This window comes from Poromitra crassiceps (genome assembly GCF_964638095.1).
Source record: "Poromitra crassiceps genome assembly, chromosome: 5".
Classification (NCBI taxonomy): Eukaryota; Metazoa; Chordata; class Actinopteri; order Beryciformes; family Melamphaidae; genus Poromitra; species Poromitra crassiceps.
Window position 1 is genome coordinate 9914042 of NC_139642.1, and position 20321 is coordinate 9934362.

The 20321-nt window shown below is 44.9% G+C and overlaps 1 protein-coding gene across 2 annotated transcripts in view; it reads left to right on the plus strand.

Moving 5' to 3' along the window:
* Positions 1-17963, plus strand: part of farsb (phenylalanyl-tRNA synthetase subunit beta) — a 39633-nt gene extending 21670 nt beyond the window's left edge. The window contains exons 18-19 of one of the 2 annotated variants that reach the window (XM_083637388.1): positions 16340-16487; positions 16955-17963. In XM_083637388.1, the coding sequence (XP_083493514.1) occupies positions 16340-16487; positions 16955-17747 (941 nt within the window). In that variant the 3' untranslated portion in view covers positions 17748-17963. Of the gene's footprint in view, positions 1-16339; positions 16791-16954 lie in introns of those variants that run through there. The other variant, XM_083637389.1, reaches the window with a different exon arrangement.
* The last annotated feature ends 2358 nt before the right edge of the window (positions 17964-20321 follow it).

Consider the following 20321-nt stretch of genomic DNA (forward strand, 5'->3'; position numbering starts at 1 on the left):
GGGCAGGACCTCTCCGCGTTGGTGCAACAGAAACGCGCAACATACAACAGCATCATCGAGTCAATGGATATCGCTTTGGCGTACTGTACCCAGCGAGACTCGTCATAACCAGACCGGACTATCTTTAGCACTCTTTCTAACTATAAATCCACTTCTGTTTTAATTTCCTCTCTTGCCCTCTTTTCACCACACCGCGGACACTGTGTGCCCAGCGGCGGAACAAGAGCTCAAAGTGAAACTGCCGAATATCTTTTGAGTTGGACTGGTCAATAGTACTGTGAGTAACTAAAATAAAAAAATAAAAAACGGAATTCTCTCTTCTTTAGCACTCTTTCTAACTATAAATCCACTTCTGTTTTAATTTCCTCTCTTGCCCTCTTTTCACCACACCGCGGACACTGTGTGCACTGTAAAAAAAACAAAAAATACCACAATGTGTGATTTTGTCTGGGGATTAGTGACCTGACTTTTGTTTTGTTGAAATGTTAATAAATGGGAGCTTCCCCAAACAGCGATCTCTTTCCCGACATTCCTCTCTGTGCACGAACCCTTTCATATGGTAATTAAACATCAAAACACCCGCGGCTTATAGACCGGTGCGGCTTATAGAAGAAAAAAATAGTCACCTTTGAAGGTGCGGCTTATAGACCGGTGCGTCTTATAGTCCGGAATTTACGGTACATATTCCCTCTCACCTGTAGTGCTATTTATCCATCTATATCATATTATACTAGTCTATTAGTATGTTAGTTGCCTGAGTTTTGGAGATATCGACCGCAGAGTTTCTGCCTTCTCTCCAATACAATGGAACTGGATGGCACTCGGCTTGTGGTGCTCAAGGTGCCAAAGAAATACATTTGATAAACTCAACAGCAATGTCTCTTTCCAGAAATCATGACCCCATTACTCAAGATAATCCACAGACCTTGTTATGAGCAGTTTCATGGAGGAACTATTTTCTTTTGACCAAACTACACCCGCTAGCTGCCAGCTACTTCCTACATGAGACGGCAAAAGAAAATAGTTCCTCCATGAAACTGCTCATAACAAAGTCTGTGGATTATCTTGAGTAACCAGGGTCATGATTTCTGGAAAGAGACAATGCTGTTGAGTTTTTCAAATGTATTTTTTTGGCACTTTGAGCACCACAAGCCGAGTGCCATCCAGTTCCATTGTATTGAAGAGAATTCTGGCAGACATCTCTGCGGCCGATATCTCCAAAACTCAGGCAACTATCCCAAAACGATATAGATGGATAAATAGCACTACAGATGAGAGGAAAAATATGTATTCTGGATTTTAGGGTGAGCTGTCCCTTTAACATAATACAAGTCACGCTGATTTCAAAGGTGAAATCCGTTTCGTGCTCGGTTGCTGACAAATTTGCGTTTTTCTGCGAAAACGACAAACTCGGCCACAAGTGAACTGGATGTCTGCAGCGCTGCTTGAAAGCCCCGCCCCCCTGGTGATGATGACTGTGCTCAGGGCTGGCAGCAGCATCATCCAGCAGCACTCATAATAACGCTTCTTAGTCTGAGCGCACATTTAGGTTTCATATTTCTTATGATCCAATGCTTTGAGATCAGCAGTCAGGCTTGTGGGACAGAAGAACCCACACAATCAAATTTTGGCTCTCATTCTCCTAAAGTAGCTCTCATAAATCATTTAGGTTTTGGATTCCTTGCTCCATCCTTCCCCTCTACATTCTCTCTCTCTCTCTGCATTCTCTCCCTCCCTCCCCGCTCTTCCTTCCCTCCCCCCCTCTTTTCCCTTCTCCCCTTGGCTCGCTCGCTCCAAGGTCACACCACAGGATATCTCCATGGCTCTGCTGGGCCGTGCAGACAGCAGAGCCAATCAATGGGCTCAAGTATCACTGAACCAGGGAGGAGATGATGACGAGAGGCAGAGAGGAATAGGAGTGAGGGAGCTGGAGACCAGGGGCACAGAGAGAGAAGCCAGGAGAGGAAGGGGTCGGTAGAAAAGCAGTGGTCAGACAGAGGCGTGGGCGAGGGAGCATGAGATGTCACTAGTGTGGGAGAGAGAGTGCACGCGACTCACGTCACCGGCTGCAGTGCCGCACAGCGAGACAAGACTGGCACATACGACACGCACCCGCGGGTGCTGCTCGGCTTCCCGCGCTGCCCATCTGACACACGCACGAGCACACACACACACACACACACACTGAACTAAAATGGTTTCGCTCTCACAGTGCACACACACACACACACACACACACACACACTGAACTAAAATGGTTTCGCTCTCACAGTGCACACACACACACACACACACACACACACTGAACTAAAATGGTTTCGCTCTCACAGTGCACACTACTGTGCAAGTGTGCTGGTCTCGCACACTCTGTCTCTCCCCTGTGTTTTTTCTTTCCACTCTTCATGCACCATTAGTCTAAGCCACTCCCCACACACACACACACACACACACACACACACACACACATATGTCAGTGTGTCCTTAACTCCATTACCGGGTCATGACCCCATCTCAGAGCTCACCTGACACACACACTCACACACACACTCACACACACACACACACACACACACACACACACACTCGCCCACCTCTGTCCATCAGCGTGGTGGGATGGCACTATTCATCCCACACTGTGGTGCTGTTCAGACCTGGTATTAACTTGTGTCTTGGGCGATCCGGGCTCAAGTGGACAGCTCTAGTCCAGTTTGATGTTCACACCAGGGCCATTTTCAGATATTCGCGCCCCCCTCCAGTGTCCTCCATATTTCACGTGTTGTTGAGTCATGACCCCGGTCTGTTGATTAGCCACAGTGTTCGTGGTCTGGCGACTGACATATGATAGGCAGATAATACAGTAAATAGCTAGCATTAGCCTCTGGCGTTAGCTAGTTGTTAGCCGTTAGCTACGTTTGCTAACTTAAGTGTTTGCCAGGCTCAAAATGCCGCCGATATCCAGTTCGAGTCAACGGTCTTTCCATAAAGCCCACCAGCTTTGAGATCTGTTGGCTAGTTGTTGATATTATAACAATATTGTGGCTTCTAAACTACCGTTTTGGAGATGCGGGGAGACTGCCATGGTGGCATAACTGCTTCCGGTATTTCCAGTGTGGGGGCAGACAAAGAGTTTAATCAAGACAAGACAAACAGCGCTGCAGTCTCCATCATGATGCTGCAGTAGTGGAATAAGCATTAACCTTCGGTTCTTATCAATGTAACTTTGGGGACAAATGGTGACGTACGTTTTCATAGAACACCAACGGTTTATACAGGTACAAAAACTGACTGGAGGAGTCCTTTAAAGGACAATTCAGTTTTATTTTTTACCCCACGGACCTTATTTCCAACTTAAAATATGATGTTTCACTCACCCAGATAACTTTGGTTTCATTCTGATCGCCATAGAAGATATTCAGGTCCAAGTAGAGTCCTGGAATTGGCCAAAACGGGCGAAAATGGGGCATACGTAGTACACACAGTAAATAACGTATTTTCTGCAATGTATGAGGTTCATATCCTCATAATATCTCGTCCATAAATGAACGTGGATCCGTCTAGTCTTCTCCAGGCTGCCTCGGGCAGAATGGGTTAAAAAACCAAGTGAAAAAATGGTTGCTGAGTATCTTAGTGTAGTGTAGCCTGTAGCCTGTCCAGGCTGATATTAAGATTGTGTTTTTATGTATTATTATGTATTTGTATTATTGTTTTTATATTGCTGTGGATAATAGTTTGTGTGAGTGATGGACTCTGGTTGTCAGTTAGTTGCTGTGCATGTCCCTCCTTTGCTCTGCCTGCCTTATCTCCAGAGCCTTTTGACTCATTAGTTTCTGAACGTTTATGCTTGTATCTCTCGTTTTTTATATTCCTGATTGATCTGTTATGTGCGTTTTATGTTCCATGTTGGAAACAAGTGTCCGCACTTTCACATTTACTGTGATCAGATTGCCCATAAGGTGAATGTTAATACCAGGTCTGAACAGGGCCACACACACACTCACACATTTAGCCAAGCCAAAGTCCAGCACCACTCCCAGCTAGGCTGAGATGCCCACAGTGGGAATACATGTCAGCTGTGTTTCCTCCACTCAGAGGGGAAGTGGGAGTGAGGGGGGGTATGGAGTCAGGGGATCCTGAGCGGAGGAAGAAACCACTTAAGAAACAGATGTCCACGTTTCACTTAACAACTGTGTCCAATGCAGGGTCCTCGCCCGTACACCCACCGTGAGGGGAGACACTCCGTGCATCTCCACTCCTCTCTGTTCACTTTGGTGACCTTGAGACCTTGAGGGTTTGGCCCATATGGAGTTCTGAGAGCCAGTACAGATGTTGTGGATGAGGAGCTGCCGACTGTCGATATTCAAATACTGTATGCTTAAATCTGATCCTTTAGGCCTATCCACCTTATTTTTGAATGCCCCACTGTAAAAAATAATTGTGGGAACAAGGTCCGGTTTAACGTGACTTATTGTTGCAGCTTGCCATTTCCTTTGTTATACTCTGGCTGCAGAGCCGAATTATAAAGCTGGAAGCTGGAGTACGTTATAAAAGTTATAAATATAGTCACGTTATAAACAACTAACCAACGCTGGGGGTCCGTATGGAAACAGTGTTACTCGAAATGGTTAAAAGTTAAATCAATTTGGTCATTCAGTGGCGTTTTACTGCCATGTAAAGTAACTATTACGCTAGCCGCTAGCATTAGCCACAGTAGCCGACTACCCACAATGCATTACGTTATCCCAGCACCCGAACGACATGGCTGTAGAGCAGAATTGCTCTGCTGTAAAATCCGACGTTTTTTTTGTCAAGTTAAAACAGTGTAAAAATTACACCGGAAGCGGAAGAAGCACCCATCAGGCATCATGGCAGCTAGAAATAAGGTGGATAGGGCAAATATTTCCAAAAATGACAAAGGTTAAAGAAACACTAGGGATGCACCGATTGCCATTTTCTTGGCCGATTCCGATTTCCGATTTTTGAATAGTCTGACTTGCCGATACCGATTTTTGACGATTCCGATTTTTTTTTCTAAAAACAACAATTGACAGCTTACACAAACGTTTTTGTAACTTTGTTTGAAAATTAAGATTCATAGAACAATTCTTACATCTAATGGGGATCCAAATAATCTTATCTTATCTTATCATTTGCATGAAGTAGGACCATCTCACTCAAAACACATCTCAAAATAAAAGTGTTCCAGGTTAGGCTACTGGACAGAGCTTTTTTGTGCAAATACAATGAATACAAAAATTAAATTAAATCCAATAGCCTACATCCCACAGCTATCATGCATTTACTTTTCCAAAAGAAAACAGGTGCAACAGAACATCAAAATGATCCATGGACAAGGAGTTTATAGACTGGCTCCAGACCAGTCCTCTTGAGTAGAGGGGAAATGAGTTTATGAGTTACAGTAACGATCTTCAGTCTGAATATCAGGCGGAGTTTACACACAGTCCGAAGTTTGGTATGCGTATTTTTATCTGCCATCCGAAAAAATATCGTCACGCACAGAAATCCTTGCACGCTTGTGAGTCCGATGCATTTTTATTATTATGTCCGTCGTTCTATTTGCAATACGAAACAAATAGTCTCTCCTGTATCTACGTTACAACATGACTGACAGGCTGAGGCACCAGCGCTGATGTGGAATGGAAAAGGCAGGTCGGGGAATGGTTATACTGGACACTATGCTCGCGTTCACCTCGCCAAGTCGGCTGTGCACTGTGGCCGGGTGCAGCAGCACTGCTTCCCGGGTAGAGAGAGCAGAGAGAGGGGGGCCAGTGAGGTGAAGCGAGTCGCTCAGACTGGACTCCAGCCGAGCGGGACTCTGCCGCATCTCTGTCTCCACGGCTTATTTTCGACTTGCATGTGTGACAAACTGCGAGCTTTGTCTACTTCACTGACGGTGAAAAAAATCCACAACGAGGAAGGTATGCTGGCGTGTGTGGTGTGGTGGCTGGGTGCCTGTCTCGGTGCTTTGGGGTGCGCGCACGTCATGTGAAAATCGGCTCACAGAATCGGCTATTTAGAGTGACCGGAACAGATCACCGATCGAGGCCGATCACGTGAAAATCGGCCATTTCCGGTCACGTGCCGATCGATCGGTGCATCCCTAAGAAACACTGCTGTTTTTTTAACCAGCTTTGTATCATTACAAAATCAGAGTAGTAGTAGTAGTAGTAGTATATCGGAAAACTAAACAGTTTTGCAGTCATTCATTTAGTTTGACAGTTATTGAGAGTGGATTTGAGTTATGTTGTGGACCAGTGATGTCTTCTGTTAGTTTCCCCATAGACTGTATACAAATATGGACGTAGCCACTGTGACATCGCCCATTGGTTTCTGGACTCCTGATTTGAAGCCTCTAGTTTGGCATTGTGACCGGCACCATCTTGGTTTTCTTGGAGCCCAGTAGGGATGTGCGCGACTAGTCGTTTAATCGTTTAACCGCCTACTCATTTATTAACCGTTTAGTATTTTACTAGTCGGTTATATGCTGCATCTTGTTCTTCACGCCTCCGCCTCGTTGTAAACAGGCTGAGCAGCATCTAATGGCCCAATTCCACAGCAGCTAGTAGCGCGGTCCCGCTCCGCTCGACTCGACTTTTGGTCTCATCCCACCGTCAAAAACCGGCCCAGCTCGGTTTGATTTGAGGCCGAGTCGTGCTACTTTTGGTCCCTGCCTCGTCGGGGTACTTCGGGCTGGCGAGTAGGTCCCAAATGGTGACGTAAAACTCTGATGGCTACTGATTGGTCAGAGAGAATCGTGTTTACTCTGTCTACTGACTGTCAATGCAATGCTGGCGGCTGCATACCAGTTTAGTGGTCTTACCTTATCTTCTGTTATGTATATTTCCATCAGTATTTTGTGTCGCTGCCTTCACCTCCGGTGAAATAAAATCGTGGCGGGTGTTCAATTGTCTGAGAAAAAAGTCCGCTGCTCGCTCAGGGAGCTCTGTAGCTGAGAGGAGGCTGCAGCGCTCCGCTAGGCCGCAGCGGGTGTTTGGAAGCCCCGGTCTTGCCTGGTGAGAGGCTGCGGGGTAGAGGCTTCACTCTGTTGCGCCTCTCCCGTCCCCGCACAGCACAGCGCATGCCTGTGATATCATTCTCTTGGCCGATTGTCACATTTGCCCATGTACACTGTAGGTCATTTAGAGGCACCAGTATTTCATAAACAGTTTAAAAGTTCTGTGGATGGATTTAATTGTAACGTTATGTTATAGCCGAAGGACAGATATGCGGTCGCTATTTTTAGACGACCAGCTGTGGGCGGGGGTGGGTGGGGGCACATGATCCGCGGTGGAAGCAAAACGTCAATAGGGCTGATACGATTAGAGCCGAGTGGTGACGAGCTGTACAGGGCAGTAAAATGTGGTGGAAATGAGCCATAACTCTGAATTAACTAATAATTTAGCCAATTGTATGTAACATACCAAATAAAAGCAAACGGCAATGTCTAAGAATGCAACGCCATGTAACTGGCTCGTTAAGTCTCGCATTCCAGGGAATTACGTTAACGTCTGCAGGTCTTATTGATGTTAGTGGCTCGAGCGCAACTCGGAGGAGAGAAAACTATCTGAAGCTTTCTTTGTTGGAGTCCAGGTATGTTTTACAAGAAAATGCTCATCATTGCCGACGATAACGTTATCTGACCTGGCTAACAGTGGATACTCGCTGGCTTGCTGTGTACCGGCTCAAAGTAGTAGGCTACGTTCTTTATTTTACCCCCTTCACTGTCTGCTCCAAAAACAACTCTCTTATTTTGCGCCGTGACCACCGGAAGTGTTAAAAGGACCCGGAAGAATTTGGCCCACTGTAAGGTCTGAACATAAGGTGAATACTTTGATATAAAAACCAATAAACGGGGCAACACCAATCTTGAACAATCTCAGCATGAGACGCCAGCTCTATTATTCTTCCGCTTCCAGCATAACCTAGCGTCAAGCGCCCCCACAACAACACACACACTTCCGTTTCCTGTCTTCAACATAAGAGCCTACAGTGCATTGGCTGTCTAGAACGTAAACATAAATTATATAGCACCTTCATAAAAATAGCTTACACAATCATGCAAGACGCGCTGGAACTCCGTCCTACAACATAATTCATAATAAATGCCATGCATTGCATTGACAAACGTATCAGAAATGTATTTCTCTTTAATTTGTTCACCTTTATTCAGTCAGTTGTTACATCAATAGAATTTAAATTAACAGCTTGTACTGAATGTTTGGGCTAAAATAGCTCCTAAATTCACAAAACATTTGCATTTTAAACTTTTAAACTTTTTATTTAATATGTACATTAAATTGCGAGTTTTCTTGCTTATAGACTAGTCGACTAGTCGCAAATCCAATTTGAGACTAGTCGGCGGGGAAATTAGTCGAAATTCCCATCCCTAGAGCCCAGACGTGACCATATTTGGACGAGAACTGCGACGAGCTGCCCAATCACTGGACAGACGACCCGTCAATCACTTGAGTCCACTTTCTCGTCTATTTCACTCTAAATGGGACCATCATTTACAAAATGAACACCATACTAACTTGAAGACTTGGAACTAGCTATTGTGACCATAACCTCATTACTAAACTGTGTTTACTGGGGTAATAAATCAAGAGAGAAGTTGGGTCATTTCATTTCCCCATTGACTTCTATACAATTAGACTATAAATGGGTGAGCTATATAAAAGTTCATCCTCTTTACAGTTGTCATGAACAGTGAAATTAACGACCTGTATAAAGAGCGAAACCGTTTAAACACGTTTATTTCTGCTGTACATTTCGGCAGTTAAACATGGGGGGGTCTATGGGCGATGACACTCTTTTTTTGCAGCCAGCCCCTCAAGTGGCCATTCGAGGAAGTGCAGTTTTTTGGCACTAACGCGGTCATCTGCTTCATCTTTCCAAGCCGGAGGTTGCCGCTTGATTGAAAACCAGACTAAATGAAATTATTGTTGATGGGCTGGCTGCTTGTTAAGGCGGGGGGGGGGGGGGGGGCAGGCATTTATAGACTTGAGCCGCCTGAAGCTGTTGAGTGATTTCCTGTTTCCCAGCAGCCATGTGACAACAAAGCCGTCGCTAGCTGTGATGAAGGAGTGGGAGGTGGACGACACTTGACTGGCTGATTTCCCGCTCTGACTAAAAGGCCAGTCTCAGCCGCCGGTGATGCTGGCAAACTGAGAGCTTCTCTGAGAGTCAGAGCAGAGTGGGCGGAAGTGGCTTGGCTCAAGTGTAGGATTTTCATTGACTGATTGGTTACTTAAGACGTACCAGAGCTATTTATACGGTTGCCATGGCACCCTGCTCGGGGTACATGACGTCTGCGTCCTCGCAAATCCCCTTAACAGACAAGCAAATGGTAAAACGTCCTGGCTGTAGTTGGCGCATGCAACACACACGTGTGCATGCACACACACACACACACTTAAAGCCCCCCTCCAGTGTATTTTGTAATCTTTCTGATATTTTAAGATATTCATATATTTGATTGTGTTGCTGGGTCCTGCTCTGTTGATTAGCCACACTATTCACCAGTCTATTTTGTTGACAACCTTATTTTGCACTCAGTCCTAAAAATAAGCTGTTGGTAAAAACGGGCGATGACGTCAGATATTGTAGTGATCTGACGACTGACGTATGATATCCAGATAATATGTACAGTATACAGTAAATAGCTGGCGTTAGCCCCCATCGTTAGCTAGCACTAGCAGCTATGTTAGTTTAGTTACGTGGTAGCAAAACACCACCGAATGACCAGTTTGATATAACTGTTAACCAGTTTGAGTCACGTTCTTTCCATAAAGCCCACCAGCTTTGATATCTGTTGGCTACTTGGTTTTTTTGAGATGCGGGCAGACTGTCATGGCGACTGTTTCTGGTATTTCTACTCTGGGTGCAGACAAAGAGTTGAACAAAGAGAGAACAGACATAGAGAACAGAGCTGCTGTCATTATGCTGCAGTGGAATAATGAGTGGAACAAGCTATTAGCTTCGGTTCTTATCAATTTAAGTTCTTTGGCTCAAATGATGACGTGTGTTGATTAGGGATGTTCATTTTGAACAATTTCCATAATCGAAAAAATTGGGAAAATTAACGATCAATTATCGATTATCGATAGCGTAATAATAATAATAATTGTATATATATATATATATTTTTTTTTTTACTCTGGTCTGGTAATAACGTTGCGCGTTCTCGGCCAGCTATAATGGCGATGCCGCTGTGTAGTAAGAATATCAGACATTAGCGCTGTGGCCAGGTAAACAAACATGTTACATGATGTAAGGCAATCGGCGTCTTCCAGCTTAGCTGACAGCACAAGAGTCAAATCATCAGGCCTGAGCCAGACCGATGGGTGCGTTTGTTTGTGTCCCCGGCGCATGCCGGTGTGAATTCCCCATGTTTAAAACAGTTTTGTTGGCACAAAGGCCCGTGCCCAGCCAGAAAACTAGAGGCTATGCAATGGAGTGGGGCGAGGAGGAACGAATTCCACCCAAACCTAGTCCGCAAAAAAATAATAATAATAATAATAATAATCGATCAAAATTCCACGTGATCGAATCAATTCCTTAACTCATTCTCTGCCAAAGACGTACCCGGACGTACTTTTAACAATGGCGTTCTGTGCCAAAGACGTACTCGGACGTACTTTCATGTTTTGGCTGTTTACATTACATCAGACACTTTCCCAGCCTGTGACATTGTTTCAAGTCAAACTGATAAAAGGAACCCGCTAGTTTAGTATTTATGGGTGGAGCCTGTGGTCGAAACAGAGTCCGATCCAGAGTTCTCGGCTGGCGACGATGGCGAGGAAGACGCCAGCGTTTTTGTTATTGCTCCACGACGGAGCGCCATGGCGACGAAGGCTCCCCTTCACAGCGTTCTGTGACACAGATGAATTGGAGGAGGAGAAATGGGTGCCACTTGGAGAGAGCGATGACGATGGTAAAAAGTAGCCTATTTTTTGTATCGCGTTTGAGATTAAATGATCACACACACAACATTCGAGTATAATTGTCACGCATTGTTTATAACTTATGCCGCCGGCATGACTCGCTTCACGTTTCCTCTTGCCAGCTCTCCCTCTCAAGGGAGAGCTCTGTCACACTCAAGGGAGGGGGAATCACATGGATACGTCAAACGCGTCAAACCGCGTCACACCCGTCCCCAGCAACCAAGGCGAAACATGTGTCACATAAACATTTCAAAGTTTACAGCACTAACGTAGCTATTGTGTGATCTTCTGTGCTAACGTTAGTTATGAGAGGTAACGTGACAGCAGGTAACGTTACAGCACTCGTTATTCCTGTGTGTGTGTGTGTGTGTGTGTGTGTGTGTGTGTGTGTGTGTGAGAGAGAGAGAGAGAGAGAGAGAGAGAGAGAGAGAGAGAGAGAGAGTGTGTGTGAGTGTGACCACATAAGGGTTCGTTCCATTTGTTTATGCTTTTATCAAGCTAAGCTAAAAATCCACATGGCAACTGTAAAAGTAAATTATTTATTTGATTTTGTGCACATATTTATCATACTTTGATAAATACTGCGGCCAAGCCTCATCTGTCAAGAAACCCCAGGGGCCAGACTCTCTCTCTCTCTCTCTGTAGCCGCTCACTGGGCGGGATGGACCGACACAGCTCCCTCAAATACATTCTCTTATTTTTTATTTTTTATTTATTTATTTGGGAAAACAAATACTGTATAATGTGTCTGATGTGTCACTGAGGCAAAAAATAAAAGGCTCAAAAGAGAGTTCTGCTTGAAACGGTGTCCTTCACTAAAAACCTCTTTTTCTCCTATTTCTGTTACAAAGGAGGGCATTTTTAGTGAAAACAAGCTAACTTCCACTGCTTGTAACTAAACAAGGAAACATGGTCGAGTTTCAGTTTTTTACAAGGGGTAAGAAGAGAGTCTCTGCTTTATTGTGAGATATGTTGTGTAATTTTATTCCTAGCACAGAATATTCTGTGGGTCCTGGAAGATCAGGAAATATGCTCAAAATCCTGGCACTGGGAGCACACAGACCGAAATGACCCTGGCAGAGAATGAGTTAAAGGCCGGCTTTACCGTGGGGAATATGAATATATATTAAATCTCACGCCCCTAAGGTTTTCGAATCCGTTGAAATTTTTGAAATTGGTTGTTTCCCGCCAGAGATATCACCAGAAATCCACTCTGTGTGGAGGGGGGGGGTGGGGTGCGGGGACCCGAAATACTACATTTCCCACAATGCACTGGGCTCGCGTGGCCTTCGTTTCCATGCCCACCCCTCAGGCAATTGGCTGATATCAAACTCCAGTAGGTGGCGGTAATGCACATATGTTTGCCAACCGCCATAAAACTCAAAGAAGAAGAAGAAGGCTTCAACAATAAAACAAGAGAAGAAGAAAAAATCGAAAATAAATCGAAAATAAAATTGCACCAAATTGCACCAAATTTAAACCGATGTATATATGTCGGGAGATGTCTTCATAAAAAAAATTCATGCATTTTAAGGCATTTTCGTAGGAGTTACGCGCATCTGATGTTGTAACTATTTTCTGTAAAAATGTGTAAAAATGTGTACATTGCTCAGCGTTGATTTCGTTACTTCAACTCACCTACTACTAGATGTAAAATTTGACGAGCTTTCCAATGCCGCCAGTCCCGTGTCTTTTGGTGCTTCCGTTCCAGAGATATGGTCTCTTGGCAAGGAGCTATGGAAAGCTAACCTAGCTACAGTATGCTATGCGTGTGAACAAGATGGCTGCCTTTTGCTTTTCGTCGAGAGCTCTGAAGGGGCGTGGAGGACCTCTAGAGGCGGGACCATGGCTCACAAGACTTGTAGTTCATAGGCGCTCGAGTTCCGCAACGGGGAGGGAGGCCTTCCGGCTTCCCTAAAATATGTGAGAGATGCCTGATAGGTCAGGCAGTGAAGCTCCAATTTCAAAAATTTCAACGGATTCTAAAACCTTAGGGGCGTGAGATTTAATATATATTCATATTCCCCACGGTAAAGCCGTCCTTTAACGATCAATTATCGATTTTCGATAATTGATGAACATCCCTAGTGTTGATACAGCACATAGACTTCCATGCATTTCCCTTGAGACTTACCTTAACCCTAACCATGACTTGCCTAAAGGCTCACCTTAACCTAACCTGAACCTTCACCCCTGACCCCACAATCTGTGTCCTGGCTTTTGTCCCCAACTGCACAAGCCGTCTCCAATCGCCTGCTCTTAAAGGAACAGCTCACCCTAAAATCCAAAATACATATATTCTCTCTCACCTGTAGTGCGGTTTATCCATCTACCGTATATCGTTTTGTGTTAGTTGCCTGAGTTTTGGAGATATCGGCTGCAGAGTTTCTGCCTTCTCTCTAATACAATGGAACTGGATGGCACTCACGATTAAACACGATTTCAGACGGCAGCCCGTCTTTATTGTCACACGAACACACTACAACACATGCATGAACACACTACAACACATGCATGAACACACTACAACACATGCATGAACACACTACAACACATGCGTGAACACACTACAACACATGCATGAACACACTACAACACATGCATGAACACACTACAACACATGCATGAACACACTACAACACATGCATGAACACACTACAACACATGCATGAACACACTACAACACATGCATGTGGCCACAACACACACTCATGCTGACGGTGGCCGGTGAAATATGTCCTCTGCATTTGACCCATCCAGGCTTTTCCTGTCCTCAGGCCAGGTGCAGTGGTCGCTTTTTCTTTCCAGCGCCCGGGGACCATCATTGGACCAACTTCAGATGTTGGATTTTTAGTGGGGGGTTATGTACGGAGGAACCCCCTGGGGGGTACGGGGAGAACATGCAAACTCCACACAGAAAGGCCCTTTCGACGAGATAGCCCACCTGGGCAGTAGGCACTGAAGATATGGGGGGGGTCACAACTCCAGCGCCCACAGCGTCCCAGTCGAGAATCGAACTCAGGACCTTCTAGCTGTGAGGCGACAGCGCTACCGACTGCGCCACCGTCGGCTTGTGGTGCTCAAAGTGCCAAAGAAATACATTTGATAAACTCAACAGCAACGTCTCTTTCCAGAAATCATGACCCCGTTACTCAAAATAATGCACAGTCCTTGTTATGAGCAGTTTCATGGAGGAACTATTGTCTTTTGACCAAACTACACCCGCTAGCTGCTAGCTAGTTCCTACATGAGACTGCAAAAGAAAATAGTTCCTACATGTAACTGCTAATAACAAAGTATGTGCATTATCTTGAGTAACCGGGTCATGATTTCTGGAAAGAGACAATACTGTTGAGTTTTTCAAATGTATTTTTTTGGCGCTTCGAGCACCACAAGCCGAGTGCCATCCAGTTCCATTGTATTCAAGAGAAGGCAGACATCTCTACAGCCGATATCTCCAAAACTCAGGCAACTAACCCAAAACGATATAGATGGATAACAGCACTACAGGTGAGAGGAAAAATATGTATTTTGGATTTTAGGGTGAGCTGTTCCTTTAAGTGAGTTGATGAGTGAACACGTAAGCAGTGGGCACTGGAACCCATTAGCCAGGCGGCGTGGGCAGCAGCAGTGCACCATGGGAAGATGCCACGTCTGTGTGTGGAGCTGTCGCCATAGCAACCCTGTATCTCATTAAACTCTGACCAGTCTGTGTCTGAGGCTGAGCAAATGCCTCTCACATTGACACGGGTGTTTTCTTCTCACTGGCTATTAACACATTCACTGCCAACAGTTTTTTTTTTTTACTGTAGGTAGCTTCTGCCAAGGTTTTTTTTGAGGATTCTGGCTCATCTTTCAAGAGCCGAGGATTATTTTCTGATAGGAATTTGTGAACACAAAATATCTCAAAAGAACTAATAGAATGTGTGCTTTCTCTGTCTAAAAGAGTTAGTTTGTAGAGTTAGTAGTTATGTAGGCATTAGCAGTTGAATACAGCATGGTTTCAGCGTCTGAGAAGAAAAGCTGAGAAAAATGCATTTTTGTGAAATTCGATAGAACAGTCACTTTAACTATTTATTTTTGGCATCAGTGAGACATCAGACATCTAAACAATAGTTCTTTGAACAGTAATTTCCTCCATAACAGCACCCTCACCCCCCTCTCCTCCAAACTCCTCCCTCCGTGGGTGTGTCTCTGGTGGCTTTGCAGCGTTTGTCACAAGCGAGTCTCTCCTGCCTGTCTGTGCTGCCTGGCTGCTGGCGGCCGCTCTTTGGGCGAGTGTGGATGGGGCTCGTTTTTCGGTTGTGAGCTCAGCTGGAATGAAGCTGCGTGCGATTCTGGGCTTTCTGCCGGTGTTTCAAAGTGTGTTTCACCCATAATCTATTATGCAAATTTGCAATCCCCCACCGCCAGCTCCCTGCGCGAAAGCGAAAGCGTTTTCGCCAATCCATTTTCATGAGAATGGCTTCCTCACGCTGCTGTTTTTGCTTGGCTTCGTCTAGTCTGGAGGGCACTGTCGCCACTTAGTGGGTCGGTAAAATAGATTATAACCATTCAATACCTCCCATATTTTTATAGGAGATGTAAAAGGGTTAGATCCACGTCCCACCGTCAAAAAAAAATAAAAATAAATTTGGACGAGATATCTCGTCCACGGCAGTCAACCGTTGGTTTCTGCTTGACGAGATATCTCGTCCACGGCAGTGAACGTGTTAAAGGAACAGTTCACCCCAAAAATGACAATTGTGAAATCTACTCACCCTCGTGCCAGTTGAAACTAGGGACACACGATATTGGATTTTTTTTTCTTCTATATGGACAAACTTCAGCTGTGTTTCAACTGACATGAGGGGAGTAGATGACGACAGAATTCTGGCTTTTGGGTGAACTGTTCCTGGCTTTTTATTCAATCTGAACTGTGAAGAATTTGTCTCAGTGACCTCCTTGACACCTGGCACTGACATACATACCGGGCGGTTGGATGATCAGTTGTGCTACTCTGTGGCTTTAATACAATAATGATCCAACCTATAGCCAGCTCATGACAGCTCTTACATTTGCCGTTCAAAAAATGGATTGTCAGGAGCGCCACAGATGAGACGAGGTGTTTACTGTCAGCGCGAAATGACGTAAAGATTACGAAAGCGATTGGCAAGGGCGAGAAATGTGTTTTCAGTGTGCAGTCCAGACATGTATTTTAATGCCAGGTGTAAATGTAATCCAAAATCTAAATCATCTGGACACAATCTGGATACGAAATGAATGTCGGCGCCAGTTGGAATGGAGGCCTAATCCGTTTGGTACATTGTCCCCGTACCAAAACCACAGAGTCAATTTCCCCCCTAATCCTTTTCCCTTCTTTCCTTTTCTCTCAGATTCCACCTTCTTCCCCGGCCGCTGCGCAGAGATCTTTGTGTGCGGGAAGAGCGTAGGACGCCTCGGGGTCCTCCACCCGGACGTCGTCAACCGCTTCGAGCTGACCATGCCCTGCTCCGCCCTGGAGATCGACATCGAACCCTTCCTGTGATTTTCCACTTTACTGAACCACTACTCATAAAACACATGGCAGTCCCAGCACAGATCAGTGCATGCAGTACAGGAAGAATTGAGAAAATGCAGTGTATTGGGGACTTGACATTCATGTTTAAAAGACACTTTTTATAGATCCCAAATTGACATTTGAGAGGGTATTTGGTTTGTGTGATTGATTATCTGTTCAGCATGCGCAAGTGATGGACAGCCTGGTGTAGCATCATCACGTCGTGGTGCGCCAGAGTTTTCCATCAGTGATGTTTCTCCTAAAAGTCAGAAGAATTAAAACGAATGAGAATCCTTTGTGCCTTGAGTTTGTGGTGTGATTAGTGTGCACGTGTTGTGTGGGCATGTGCGAGCATGCCTGTCCTTAATTTAGCTTCTTTGTGCCTCTAGTGGTTTTAGCCGCATGGTAATTAAGCTCGTTGACTCATTACCTGTTGCCTTGGTTCTTCCAGTGGCCACACTGCGGAAACCCTGCTCACACACGACGTCCCCATGCAGGAGGTCGTCGAGCACAAGTTCCCCGCGCAAGACACGGCGTCCCCGCCGGCCCCGCCCACCTCCACTAAAACGCTCTTCGGGGACATGGGCACGCCGGCCGGCCTGAAAGCCCTCGACGACTTCCTGGCGGACAGAAGCTACATCGAGGGCTTTGCGGCGTCCCGGGCCGACGCGGCCGTGTTCGACGCCATCCCCTCCGCCCCCTCGCCCGCCCTGTGCCACGCCCTTCGCTGGTACAACCACATCAAGACCTTCCACACGGAGAGGGCCGGGCTCCCGCTATGCAAGAGCCAGTATGTCCACGCGACCACTCCCCCCGCTTCACCCAAAGACGACCGCGACCACGACGACGATGACGACGATGATGATATCGATCTGTTCGCCTCGGAGGACGAGGAGGAGAGCTGCGAGGCGGCCAAGATCAAGGAGCAGCGCCTGGCCGAGTACGCGGCCAAGAAGTCCAAGAAGCCGGCCCTCATCGCCAAGTCCTCCATCCTGCTGGACGTCAAGCCGTGGGACGACGAGACGGACATGGCCAAGCTGGAGGAGTGCGTCCGCAGCGTCAGCATGGACGGGCTGCTGTGGGGGCAGGCCAAGCTGCTGCCGGTGGGCTACGGCATCAGGAAGCTGCAGATAGGCTGCGTGGTGGAGGACGACAAGGTGGGCACGGATCAGCTGGAGGAAGCCATCACCGCCTTCGACGAGTATGTTCAGTCCATGGACGTGGCCGCCTTCAATAAGATCTGAGTCACACACACGTTAGGCCCACCCACACACACACCCGCTGCAGTCAAGTTCCCCCCGAGAAATCTGTTGGGTTTCTGGTCCTGTTTTAGGAGGCAGGCCAAATATGTGACTGATCAGAATATTACACTACTACTCCCCTGCCCATGTAATAGGATAATACTCTCAGGTCATTGGTTTGACGAGGACATTTTCCACTGTTTGGTTCAAATCATTCTTTCCTACAGTACGTAGAGCAAATAAAGCCGTCCTAGAGTACCTTTCATCGTTTTCGCATGTTTTTTAATATTAAGTTACAAATGCAGAGACTTCCACTAGTCGGCTGTATCTGTTGAGATGTATCTGCTGTATCTGCTGAGATGGGGACATTGGGGGACATTGAAGTGAAATTGTTGCTGCCGATAGAGCACCACAGGGAGGATGTATTTTTGTAGGCCAACCCAGAAGTTCACATCACGCAGGTTTATTTTTTATGGGTTTTTGGTTAGATGCTTGGAATAAGGTATGTGGTTATTAAGACACGATTGATACTTTGCCCCTTTTGTTTCCACAAGATAATCTAACACTTATGATTTTTGAAGCTTCAATGCGATCGCCAGAAATCACGATCACCAGAAAACACTTAAAAAAATCATAAGAAATAAAAATAAAATAAAAAAATCATAACCTTTGTGGAGGTTATCTTGTAGAACATAACCAAGTATCATAAATGTTTGTTAACCACAGATCTAATTTTAGGCATCCAACCAACAACCCATCCAGCTAGAGACCATGTTGTGATGGGATCACACCAGCCACGTTCCCTGCGACTTAATTGAATGTGAGCCAGGTGCCTAAAGTGGGGGGCTGGCCCCCTCACTCTGATCTGATCACGCCCATTTTACAACTCTGTCTTCATTTTTAGGTCAAGTACACACCTGTAAAGTTTTGTGACTAAATCTTGCACGGTTTTGATGCTATCACACTGGCAAAATCTGTCCACACAAAGACAGACATAAACACCTGGGTCCAGTTGCACAAAGCACCTTAGGTTAAGAGTTCCCTTAGAGTCAGAGTTAAGGTGTCCATAAAATAGAATCGGCTGCACAAAACACCCTTAAATCTTCTGCTTATGTTTTCCTTCAAATGTTTAACCTTATGGAGAAGATTTAAGGGTGTTGTGTGCAGCCGATTCTATTTTATGGACACCTTAACTCTGACTCTAAGGGAAATCTAAACCTAAGGTGCTTTGTGCAACTGGGCCCTGGCACTCAAAAGTACTCAAAATGACTTCTGTAGTAGTTCCCTCTACGATAGGTGTCTCCAGGAGCAGATTTACCAGGATGACAGATGACCATCCCCTTGACTTCCAGACGACCATGCTAACCAGTGTTGGGGGTAACTCATTACAAAAGTAATATTACATGTAATATATTACTTTTAGCAGTAACTCAGTAATATAACTTATTACTAATAGGATTTGAGTAATATCATACCAGTTACTTTGTCAAGTAACAAGTTACAAATTGAGTTACATTTTTATTAAATGAAAGCACATATTTAAAAAAGATAACAATCATTTCCTAATCTAACTGTTTTTATTTAAATAACCACTATAGATGACAATAACAAAGGAAAAGAATAACATTTAGAATTTTGTATTGTTTACACTGACTTCAAGGCGGTTGAAATTATTTTTCGGGATGGTTCCGGGGCGGCGATGTGCTGCTGTTTTGGTAAAAGTAATGCAAAGGTAGTGTAATAAGTAACGAGTTACTCTACACAAAGTAATATTGTAAAGTAACATTACTTTCAAATGAAAGTAACTAGTAATATGTCGTATATTACATTTTGAAAGTAATTTGCCCAACACCGATACCAACACATTCCTGGGTTTTAGGAGTCCGGACTACTTCCTGTTACGCTACATGAGAGCAGGCCAGGCAGATGGCAAGATGTCTTGCAATGAAGTCTGACAGGTGCCCCGGCATTCCTTAGTCTCGCTATGGGAAGTTAACTACATTCCTGCCGTGCTGGCTGAGTATGGAACAGAACTATATGCCAAAGCCTGTTCTGTTCTGACCTACCAGGATGCATTAACACTAGGGATGGGCATCGAATTTCGAATTTTCGAATAATCGTTGTTACAAGGTCGACTTTTATTATTGAAAGTCGAAATTCGAAAGTAAATTTTTTTTTTTTTTTTTTTGTGAGTGAAATGTTGCATTGTCTCCCCTGATTCTAAGTATAATCGCTTGGTTTGAGCAAGTAAAACAATTTTTATAAGCATTTTAAGCAAGTTATGAAAAATGAATGGCTGATGAAATCCCATGAAGAGGGAGAGGGGGTGACTTTGGCACTCAGACCTGAGCCTACTAAATATTTAATGAACCACTCATGATTGTCAAAACTGTTTTTTATTTTCAAAAATGTCAATGTCATGTAACATGTTCTTTACTTCAGTGGTGCAATGCTTGTTTGAGCTAAAAATCCACAGCAGAAGCTTTTTCTATTAATTAATAAAGCCTTAGACTTAGAATCAGGGGAGACAATGCAACATTTCACTCACCAATTCTTTTTTTTTTTTTATATATATAT